Raw genomic sequence first — 12,047 nt, forward strand, 5'->3', positions numbered from 1 at the left:
GGGTCGACCCGGAAACTGGTGAACTGATCATGTAACCGGTCTGATTTTCATATTGGACCGGTCATGTTACAGAACCGGTGCGACCCGGCCGATTTTCGCAAAAATCGATGATCCAGTCGGTTCAACCGGTGACCTGGCCTGGTTTGCAAAAAAAAAAAAAATTAATTTATTCTCATCAATTGATTTCTTCCTTTTTTTAACTTTCAAACACAAATGATTTGTTTTTTTTTTGAAATATTTGAGCGATTTGTAACTTATTAATTTACATGGATTATGTACTTACAACACTAATATTATCTTGGTTATGTAATATGTAGGAAATTTTGATTTGATTTATAGTTAGAAATGTCGTTTACTAAACCTGAAATATTAGTATAACAAATATTATATGTTTGATTACTTTTTTGTTGGACAATGATATGTAATTTATTTTTTTCGGGAGATGTTATAGGTATTACTTACTACCAATAAATTATACTACTCTAATTTATTAAGTCATACTTATTAATTAATTATTAATTTCTAATAAATTATAACCATTGGATTGGTAAAAATCAACAGTTAAGATTTGGTAGTAAGAGGTAGTAAGTAAAAGAGGTAGCAAATATAACCTTTCTCTTATTTTTCATATTAAAATATTTAAAATTGGTGTATTTTTTTACAGGTATTTAAGTATATTTATAATTTTTTTAATATAAATTATAAATTTATATATATTTATCGGATCATGCAATTGAACCAATAACCCACTAGTTAAACCAATAACCCAATACCTCGACCGGTTCGAGCCGAGTTTAATAACATTGCAATGCACAATATAAAAATATCTACACAGAGAGAATACGTTTTTTATGCTTCGTTGCTTGGATAAACCGATTATACTTTTATCAGTTACACTCCCTTGCACATATCCATATGCAAGCAAAGGGATATGTAACTTTGGTTGCATTTTATGTAGATGAGTTATAGGGAGATTGACCATTTTGTTACGTTTAGACAAAAAAAATTATCAGACTGTCATGTCAACAGTAAATTTTGTCAAAATGTCACGCGGCATAATTCGTTACACAGTGTAGCGAAATATGCTACGTCAGAACCAAAAATACCATATGTCAAATTTTGCAAAATTCGCTACATAAGGTAGCGAATTTTGCAAAATTTGACATGTGGCATTTTTAGTTCTGTACGTTCTGACGTGGCATATTTCGCTACACTGTGTAGCGAATTACTTGCATGCATAATTCGCTACACTGTGTAGCAAATTATACCGCATGACATTTTGACAAAATTTACTGTTGACGTGACAGTCTGGTAATTTTTTTGTCCAAACGTGACACTTTAATCACTGTTCCTGAGTTATATTATCCATGAGTTATATATCACCAAAAGAAAAGGGATATTGGCGCGGCGCATCGTAGCGTTCATATCCAACTTAACCTTATTTATTGAGTTTTGTCCATGTGACTCCAAATCAATGTTGAACCGAAAATGAGGCATGTCTTTTAAAAACGGAAGCTATAATAAGAATCCCCTATAGCATATTAGCATCCCTTGAAGGGTGAAACTGTACGAAGAATATGTTTGTTACGTATAAAACTCATTTTAGTCTTAAAAAAGGTCGATTGTTGTGACGAACAATCTCCTTCGTTGATGATTTACAAATATCAGTTTGAAATATAAATTATTTTGAGGTTTATGCTACGCTTTATTTAAAAATGTCACAACTTCCAATCTCTTTTAAAATTTTGTTAAAAAGATATACTTTCTTAATAACTTGATACACAAGCGAAATTACTATTATTTTATTTTGAACTGTATGTATCATTATATAATATGAAGTAATTAATTCTCTTATATATAGTTTTTCAAGCACTTGACGGTAAATATTCAAAAATCTTACTGCGTGTTTGGTACACGACTTTTTTAAGAAATCATGGGAAAGCTGAGACAGACAAATATGGTCACCATGTTTGGTACCTGATTTCATGAAAATTTCCTGGATTACAATTCATTCCAGGAAAATGTCTTCTTTGTTAATTCTGGCACAGAAAGCGAAATCAGATTTCCAAATAAAATAAAGAATTCTTGGCCTCCCGGGAAAGAGAAAACCAAAGTGGAAAAGAGGAAGACCAAAAATAACTCTATGAGCCTGTTTGGATCCTCTTATTTTTAAGCTAGAAGCTACTTATAAGTCAAAGCTAAAAAAAAAGCTAAAAGCTATTTGAAAATTACATAAAAATTTTAGCTTAAAAATTACTTAAAAGCACATATTTCAAGAAAATTATCTCTCTCTATCTTTATCACTCTTCATTTTAAAAAAAAGCACACAATTTAAGAAAAACAGATAAGAGCTTAAAAAAAAGCTCCTCTTAGGAGCTTTTAGTTTTCAGCTTTTTTCTTCACTATAAAAAAAAGAGCTTTTCATTATAAGAGTTTTTCTCAAAACTTGTTTGACCTAGCTTATGCTTATAAGTAGCTTCTAGCTTAAAAAAGAGAGGATCCAAACAAGCACTATGTTTTGAATGAAAGTGTAAAAGTGAGGTTATTTTGGTAAAATAACCTCACATTGTAAAATAACCTCACATTTTCACTATTGTTTCATAACCAACCAAACATAACTTAATAAAATTAATTTAATTTTTTTGGAAAAATTTGAGTCTATCAAATAACTTTTTAATAACATTCCAGTAAAATATATTTCTCCTATAACTTAATAACTTTTTGTTCCACACCAAAAAAAAAAAAAAGTTCTTAAATTGTTGTAGGTGGTAATAGTAGATAAGTAAGAAAAAAAGTAAAATATCAGAATGTGGACGACAATAAAAACAAAAATAGGATTGCAGAACAGTGACCCCTGCGTTCGTTTCAAGAGAAAGCATCCTAATCACACTCCACGTTGAATCTGAAATTACTCCCGCAGCGACACGTTTGTTGCCAACGCACATAAAAATGCTTTAGCCTTCAGGTGTTGGTGATTTAATTCCGGAAGCAATTCTTTCATCAACATGTGTCTACTAAGAAGTAAGAACAATTCAATAAAAAATAAAATAAAATTTAAGACAGTATTAAAATAACATAACAATAACTCTATTATATTTTTTTTATCATTATTATTTTTAAAACATATTAAATTTTCGATCGACTAAGGTAGTGACGGCCTTTCAATAGAGTCAAAGGTTCAAAATGGAACATCCAAAGGAAAGCTGCAACATAGGGTCAGGTCCCTTGTCTGTGTGTGCGCAAAGCGTCAAAGAGTTCTTGAAACGCACTAGTAGGCAATTGCTGCGCGTAAGCCATGCACCAATTAAGCTTCCACACTATTTCCTACCGTGTCTTTCCCTCCTTTTTCCATCTGTTCATGTTCCCCTCACCTCCTTCAACCTTAAAATACACATAAAAAACACACACACAACACAAAACACAAAACACAACACAAGAGTTGTTTCTTCTCTAAACAAACCCCATAATCACATTCTGTCCTGTCCTGTGAGAATGAAGAACCCTGTGGTGGAGAGTTTCTCTGAGTTTTACGAGAAGTGGGTTTGGAAGCTAGAGGAGATACTGAATCAGCTTCTTGAGGTACTGTCAAAGAAGAAAACAGAGATTCAGGTGATTAACGAACAAGAGTTGCAAAAACTCGTGTCCAGAGTCACATCACATTTGAAGGAATATTACACTGTGAAATGGGCTTCAGCACATGAAGACGTTCTTGTTTTCTTCTCACCAACTTGGTTGAGTCCTTTGGAGAATGCTTACCTGTGGGTGACAGGTTGGAAGCCCTCAACGGCTTTCAGGCTACTCGAATCTCTGAAGAAGGCGGAAAAAGAAGGGGGGAAAGCGTTTGAGATGACGGAGGAGCAAGAGAGGAAGATAGAGGAGCTGAGAATGAAGATAAGGATGGAGGAGGAGAAGGTGGAGAGGGAGATGGAGAGGCAGCAGGTGGCTATGGCTGATAGGAAGATGGTGGAGATGGCAAAGATTTCAAGCAGAGGAAGGAATAACGGTGATGTGGTGGCATCATCATCGCAGGTTGCTTTGAAAGGAGTATTTGGTGGCTTGGAGAAGGTTATGAAGGCTTCTGATTGTGTGAGACTCAAGACACTTAAAGGGGTGTTGGATTTGCTTACTCCAATGCAGTGTGTCCAGTTCTTGGCTGCAAATATTGCTATGCACCTTCGGCTCAGGCAATGGGGGAAGAACAGAGACGTGGCTGTGAACGAGGAAAATATTATAATGGGAAAAACATCTATCCTTTTAAAGGATATAAGCTGATATCTTTTTAAATCCTAATCTTGATTTTTGTTCATCAACTGTTATAATTTATTGGGTCAAACTTAATGGGTCAAAATTATTATTAATTAATTAATAATTTTGATCCAATAAATTATAACTGTTGATGGACGGAAATCAACGGTTAAGATCTAAAAGGATATAAACTTATATCTTTTAAAATGACTGATTTTATTCCAAAAAAAAGAAATATGTACACATTTTTAGGCTTTAGGCTTAATTAATTTAAGGTGTTCTTTCTCTGTTTCATCGTTAGGACAAAACAAAATGTTGTTTAGTTTATTTGCAGTAGTACTCTGTTGGCTTTAAATTTAGTTGCCTAAAAGTTCCTTGTTTTTATTTTTGGTATAACATGCTTCTCCGTTCACTTTATCTTCGGAGTACGGTGAAAGTGAATTAAATGGGTGTATTAAACTTTTTTATTGGAGGAAGGATGAGACTAATCTTCCTTCGAGAAGAGTAGTACGTCCTTTGACTCCCAAAGTTCTTTGTTTTAATGTAAATTAATTATCTCCAAAAAAAATGTGAATTAATGTATGATATGATTTCTTTCCCCGTAAAACATGGAATGATAGTAGTTATTTATACCAAAGGGTACTTCGCGCATGAAAACTGAACAATTGAGGGTGAAAGTTAAGTAGATGGAGTGAAAATATGTATTCAATTATTTTCAGTATCATTTTTGAAAGGGGATCAAAGCTTTAATATTAGATCTACCCGAATAGAATTAGTCATAAAACGATGAATTATTTTAAACAAAATAGTTATTTATGCTTTGAAGTAATGAAATTTTGTCTCTCACATTAAATTAATATGTATATTTTTTCCCACTCTTTTGATTAGTTTCATCAAAGAAAAAACATTATTTTATTATTTCTTATTTGATAAAATTAATCTCTATAATAAATAAAGGGAAAATATTTTTTCATGTTGCATGAGAATTTAATTATCATGTTGTGACCTTTCGATTAGCGTGCAAAGCTTTTTTTTTTAAATGTGGAATCCGCCACTAGTTGAGTCACAACATAAAAATTCAATTCTCATGCAACACGAGAAAATCAAACTCCAATGAATAAATAAAATGAGAAAAAATTGTGCCACTCGCTGAAACAATTTCCTTTTCTTTTCCGTCTTTTTCGCTGAGGAATTGTGAATCGTACAATTTTCAGTGAAACTCGTACAAAACTAATTCACCCATATCCTTTGTTTATTTTAAGGATAAATTGTGTGTCATTTTAAAAGAGGTAAAATTGTGTCTTTTTGAAAAAGAGAAAGAAATAGATAAAGGGAGAAAGAGAGTTAACAAAAAAATAAAGATATGAATTCCACTTTTTCGTGAGAGTGAAAAGATATAAGTTATGTCATTTTAAAGAAGGACAAACACATCTTAACGACCGAAAACAAAACACATCAACGTAACAACAACATAGCCCTTCCTTTACTTCCAAATCAACTTTTAACTCTATCAAACAAAGGCTTGAAAGAATCATATCATAAGTTGGTGGTGTCGGTGCATTACATCATCATGTGTAAGATGGTAAGATACACGTTTCAGGGCGCAAACATAAACCATCAGAAACGTAACAGAACAGAACCAGGTTTTATTCAGTTTCCAGAGTTTAAAAAAGAAAAAAGGAAAAAAAAAAGTCCCTGTCATGCTTCCGCATATGAGATTCACGAGAAAGCGACGGTTTAAAAGGGTTTCCCAAGGAAATGACGCTGTCATATGGATGTCATTCAGTGCAACTATAACCCCAACCACAACTTTTTCTCATTTCCTCCACTCTTTTATTATTGCTACTTCACCCATAGTTTTGTTGAGTGGTTTTGGAGGTTTAAAAAAATATAATTGACTCTATATTGAAGAGTGAATTCAACTTGCTTAATAATTGAGTATTGATATATGCACATACCAACCTTTTTCAATACAATTTTGGTCACCCTCATCCATTATTCTCTTCATTTCGGCATTTTCATCAAGGATGCATATTTTTCAACTTTTGAGTTGTGAGGGGCCCTTTTTTTTTTCCCAAGAAACATTAACCTTGATAATTCAATAGACCTATATAGAAGTTGCATGTTCATTGGGACCGATATCCCAACACCATGTTAGAATTTTTACATCCCGAACTTGAACAAAAATACAATTTACAACACCCCTCTTGCAAAACAACACAACACACTTTCACAGCTGGTACATGAATGGCCGATGTATTTAATGATGAAGACTTAGAAAAGAACAAGATAATGAAGGAAGAAAAGAATTTGGGCAGCAAATTATCATAACTTCCACTCTGGTAGCTTGATAGAGGTTAGAGAGAGACTTTGGCTTTAAAACACAGAAAAGAGAGTTAGATAGAACTTTAAGTGGCCTCCACTGACAAGATCTCTAGTTCAGCCCACCAGAGTGGAGAAAGTCTTGGGACAGCTTGCTCAGGTGACACACCAAGCACTTCCCTCAATTTGGAAGTTATGTCCCTCATTGTAGGTCTTAACCTTGGATCAGGTTGGATACAATCTTGTATCACCTCACAGATGACATCAAGTTCATTGTCCTTGAAAGACTGCAGGGTGGGATCTATCATATAGCTGATTTTTCTCTTGTCATTTAAGTAATCAGCAGCCTAGAAAAATTTGATGAGAATTTGTTTATTAAACAGTCAAGTAACAACGAAGTAGTTGCACTTAAAAAGTTAAAACTGAAAGGCCAAAGAAGATGTGTTTCAAACTTACCCAGTTCACAAGGTTGCCTTGTTCTTCAGAGTAAGGCAATTTCCCAGAAATGATTTCAAGCAACAATATTCCAAAGTCATAGACATTGGTTTCAAGATTAGCATGTGGTGGCAATTCAGATTTCTTTGAATCACCTCCGGTTTTCTTAGCTCGAGATACGTTTCCAAAAGTGATCTCTGCAATCTGAAAGAACAATGGAATGGAGAGATGCATTACATGGTGGCTAACAAATAATGAAAGCAAACAAGAAGAGAGAAGAGAAATGTGTACCTTAGCGGCAAAATCATCTGTTAAAAAGATCATACTTGAACTAAAGTTGCTATGAGCTACTGGTGTATTCAGATCATGGTGCATGTACTGAAGACAATAAGCAATGCCCATGATAATCCTCACCCTTTCACTCCAATCAAGACGTTCAATTTCCTTAACTGGAGAAAGAAGAAACAAAATTTACAGAACTTAGCCTTTTAGTTACAAGAACCCAGATTTGCTCTGTGCTAGGTAACAACAAAAACAAAGAGTAGTACCATGAAGATACTCAAATAGGTTTCCATTTGGAGCATACTCAAACACCAACATCCTTGTGAATGGCTCTTCTTCCTCACAGTACCCAATAAGATTAATAAAGTTCTTATGGTTTATGCGGGACAAAGTATCAATCTGAAGCATACAAGAAACAAAATTAGCAAAAGAAAAGTTTGAGAATTGTGAGCCCCTCTCCAAATTACACTGGGGCTGTTAATTCAATCCTTTTCTGTCTAATGACTTTGGAAGGAGAAAACCTTTTTCCGATAGTTCATCTCCATTTTCTTTGACCAATCTTGGGAAGAAGTAACCAGAGTGGACACAACAGCAATCTCCACTCCACTGGACAGTGTTCCTTTGTATAAGGTGCACAGTTCATAACTGGAAATGATATTGCTGAAGTCCTCACAGGCAGTCTCTAGTTCTGATCGATTCAACTTGGGGACCCCTATTTCATAAGAAGACGTGACATGACACTCATGTCAACATAGTAAGCTAACAGTAATTTATTCTTTTTGGTACACTGGAAATCGAAACTCATTAGACTTTAAACTTGTCATCAACCAAGATACCAACATACACATGATATTAATTGAAAGTCATTGATTGAGCTAATAACTCAAATAAGAAAACAGGTGTCAAGAACGTGGTGAAATCAATATTTCATCTGGCAGATGCACATTTTAGCCATGAAATAAGTTTCACAAGCACAGCCATATTTTACATATATGAACAAAAAAAACCCACACCAATTGATAAGAAAAAGAAGCAGAACATAATTGTTCAATAGCGTGTTCCACTGTGTTAAACTTAATACTTATAGATTGCATTCACTTATTGGAATTATTACCTGTTATAAATGCTTTCTGCAACTGTCCACTTATTCCTGTCCTCCAGGGGCTTATTACTTTTGCTGCTCGTTTTCGCCAAATGCAAAGTAGGACTATGATAACAATGACCAACACAGTCACAACTGCAATTATAATTATATACCTCCACAACTTTCCAGAATCACTATTAGCTGAATGTTGTTGACTCGCTTGATTTCCATCAGAAGCATGGGAAGGTGAAGGTGGAGGTGGAGGTGACTGATTTTGTTTCTTATTGGCATCTGGCACGGCAGGGAAAGCTCCACTACTCAGTGTAGTTGGAACAGAACTAAACTCTATAGTAGGTCCACTGTAAGGTGCTGCTGCCAGGTTACTGGACTGATCAAGTAGCTTACGACGTGCAGAATTGACAAGATTAGGTGCATTCTGAGCAATTTCTGGCTCATTAGAACCTACATGATGCAAGATATGTTTTGAATGTCAATCAGAAGAAAATATTTCAATTGCTCAACAGGCCATGATTTAGTGAAGATTTTCCACTCACTAGGCAGAAGGTCACAGCAATTCTCTTCAAGATCATGAGGAGCATGAGTTCCTAGATTGAACCTACAAAAAAGAGTAGAAAAATTTAGTAAGTTGAACATGATGAAAGAGGAAAATATATGTGCATTTTGAGATTAAGATGGGGCTAAAAGTTGTCTACACACAGTGGCAGCGCAAAGGCATTGAGGTATTTCATAAGTGCTGTTTTAATTAAAGTTGATGTGTTGTTCCATTGCTTGAAGTTGCTCTGCCATACACTGCACATGCCATCCATTAAAAGTTCAGACAGTTACAAACTAATGATCATCTACATAATTTGTTAACAATAAAAGATGCAACAAATTAAGACAAGCACACAATCCAATGGGATGAGACAGTCGAACAGTTAGGTTCTGCAAAAGTGACTTCCTTCTACATTTAAGTGAAACAGATGGAAGGAAAGCATGCAATTGAACTACTAAGGTAACTTGGTCAGGGAGAAAAAAATGAAGATATGTTTACCAGTGACCAAACTTTCTATTGATACAAGCAACTAAAGTTGTCAGAGTTGATGAACAATTGTCAACAAGTAGCGATTTATATGGAAATCTGAATTTTCCTTGATCTTGAGAATTACCGCCTTCAATTTTATTGTCACAAAGCAACCTAGGGTGAAATAAAATTTCATTGAAGAACACTCAGAAATGTAACAAAAAAGACACATAAAATATTAACTTACAAGTGTTTTAGTAATAACAACCTGCCAATTTCTGCTGGAATGCTTCCTGACAAGTTATTCTCCCTTAAATCCAATAACTCCAGGTTGGCTAGATCTCCAAGTTCTTTGGGAATGGCACCAGAAAAGTTATTTTTGCTTAACACACTATTTCAAGGAAACAGAGCAAGCATATCCGAATCAGAAAAGTGGTAAAGTATAAACTACTAACGTACTTCTACTACTAAAACATGGCATATAAAGTACTGCATTTTAGTAGAAAAATATAAACTTCATGGGAAAATGCCTCTAACTCTAATTTAGCCTCTAATAAATGGAGTAATATCAATATGGGGTAATAGCATATAGGGAACTAAGCTAATCAAACAGAAAGGCTTCATAATAATCTGTCCTACAAAAGACGAGTAACCCTCTTGAACTTCAGATGTTTTCAAATTACATATTATTATGATACTAACATAGTAAACTAATCCAGGAGAGCAAAGTAACTGTATTTTTTTGGAGTTGAAAACATAAAAAAAGGTAGCTACCTAAGTTTTAGGATGATTGGAGAGAGAAAGATGGTATAATGCAGGCTTGGAGAATTAATTCGCCACAACCACTTGTAACTTGCAAGTATCAAAATTTGGTAACTATAGCACAGTTGATCGTGCCAAAATCATCCCTTCATGATCTAGTTAATAGGAGGGACAAAAAATAGTGGCAACACATTCTGGTTTTCTACTATAAACTCAGTTTTTTGTCAACCAAAAAAAACTTGGTTTCTTGACATCAACGTTGTCAATGTAATTAGATTCATGCAGGACAAAAAAATATTCCTTCTGTCTAAAAGCATAGCAGAGTCCAAAGCCGAATGATTATTTTAGTTTAAGAACAGGTAATGGGAAGGACATCACATGATGAAAGGAGAATAGGAATCTGCCAGCACAACGCATAATCTATCTTCCGGGGATAATTACAAGTATTTTTCGTGCATATCATGATTATTATCAGTACTTCAGAAACATGCCTGTATGTCAGATACATAGATAGCTCTCAGATTATCATATTCTTATCGGATGATAACCAATGAGAGCTTTCATTGTTTCCAGTTTATATTGATCAAAATCAGGATAAGTTGGTGTTATAACGAACATCAGGAATGTGAATATAATTTGGGAGTCCCCTTAATGAACCAACAAGCATAAGAAAAACTTTGATATCAAATGAAAAGAAAAACTAAGTTATAGCAAACAATACAAGGGAAAGCCGTGAAGATTTCTTACAGAGATTTTAAGTGACTAAGCTTCCCAAGCTCAGGAGCCAATGTCCCTTCCAAAGATAGGCCACTTAGGTCCCTGCAAGAAGGTAACAGGAAGGCATAAAATTCAGCACTGAATTCTGCACCACATTAATCACAATTGTAACTTCCTCTAAACATCAAGAAATAAAGGTTTATGCCCTCCCTAAAAGAAAAAATACTGCATCATTGGAATACTCTAAAGAAAGGAAAGGAATTACCAAAGGAACTTACAGTATTTGCACTTTACCATCGACACAATGAACACCCAACCACTTGCAGGGGTCACAATCATTTGGGTTCCAATTTGCCAAAGCATCATAAGGATCAGAAGTTATTCTAGCCCGGAACTCCAACAAAGCCAATCCTGCATTTTCCATTCCAGATGGAACCAAAAGAAAAAACCTCTAAGATACAAGAAATAGATTACATGCTTCCCTAGGAATGGAAAGTTAAAAGAGCAATCCATGAATACCACCTTCATCATTAAGCGACCAACACTCTCGGATTCCCCACACAGAAATCAAGGAAACATAAATTCTAAGCAAAAATCCAAATGTGTTCCATCTCATTCCCATTTCTTTGTGAATCCAATGTCAGTGTGATCGAGGCAGTATCTATATTCCCTGACAGCCAGAACGCTGTATTATATAATATCCAAAATCGCCAGATTTTTGCTGTACAGAGAAGAGAAACCCTTCAATCTATTCCGATGAAACTGAAGAAACTCACTAACTAGGCAAAACTTTTATTACAATGGCAAACATGAAAATTGAAGCTCTTGGGTCCGAAGATCAGATCAGGGTCCCTCATTTTTTATAAGGTTATCTCTTTGTTACAACCTTCTGCTTAACAAAGGCATAACCTGGCTCAACTCAATATCTTCCTCTCAACTATCCTCAGCAATATAGGTAGAGCTGAAACAAATTGCACCCACAATAAGAAAAATTAACAAAATGAATGTATTTCATTAAGATTGAGAAAGATGAAAACCAAACAACATCATGACAATGAGATTAAAAAAAAAGAAAAGGGAATAACCCAATCAGCAAGCAAGCATTCTGGTGTCCACGTGAACAATAAAAAAGCAAAAAAAGTAGGCGTGTGTGCGTGCGTAGGAAAGCATTAAGCA

The 12,047-nt window shown here is 34.6% G+C and overlaps 2 protein-coding genes across 2 annotated transcripts; one reads left to right on the top strand and one right to left on the bottom strand.

Annotated features, from left to right (window-relative positions):
* The first annotated feature begins 3,492 nt into the window (after positions 1 to 3,492).
* Positions 3,493 to 4,272, top strand: LOC133288887 (protein DOG1-like 4). Its single transcript, XM_061486708.1, has one exon. It carries the CDS (start codon positions 3,493 to 3,495, stop codon positions 4,270 to 4,272), a length of 780 nt encoding a protein of 259 aa, XP_061342692.1.
* A 2,299-nt stretch (positions 4,273 to 6,571) lies between these two features.
* LOC133288924 (protein MALE DISCOVERER 2-like) lies at positions 6,572 to 11,493 on the bottom strand. Its single transcript, XM_061486766.1, has 13 exons — positions 11,394 to 11,493; positions 11,150 to 11,282; positions 10,902 to 10,973; positions 9,640 to 9,783; positions 9,423 to 9,566; positions 9,086 to 9,178; positions 8,923 to 8,984; positions 8,399 to 8,830; positions 7,806 to 7,996; positions 7,551 to 7,683; positions 7,294 to 7,451; positions 7,024 to 7,206; positions 6,572 to 6,914 (listed from the first exon to the last, which is right to left on the bottom strand). Exons 1-13 carry the CDS (start codon positions 11,491 to 11,493, stop codon positions 6,654 to 6,656), a joined length of 2,106 nt encoding a protein of 701 aa, XP_061342750.1. The 3' UTR covers positions 6,572 to 6,653.
* Between the last annotated feature and the right edge of the window lie 554 nt (positions 11,494 to 12,047).

The sequence above is a fragment of the Gastrolobium bilobum genome, unplaced genomic scaffold, assembly GCF_033153095.1.
Source record: "Gastrolobium bilobum isolate Gb01-03AN ecotype WA unplaced genomic scaffold, APGP_CSIRO_Gbil_v1 utg714, whole genome shotgun sequence".
Taxonomy (NCBI): Eukaryota; Viridiplantae; Streptophyta; class Magnoliopsida; order Fabales; family Fabaceae; genus Gastrolobium; species Gastrolobium bilobum.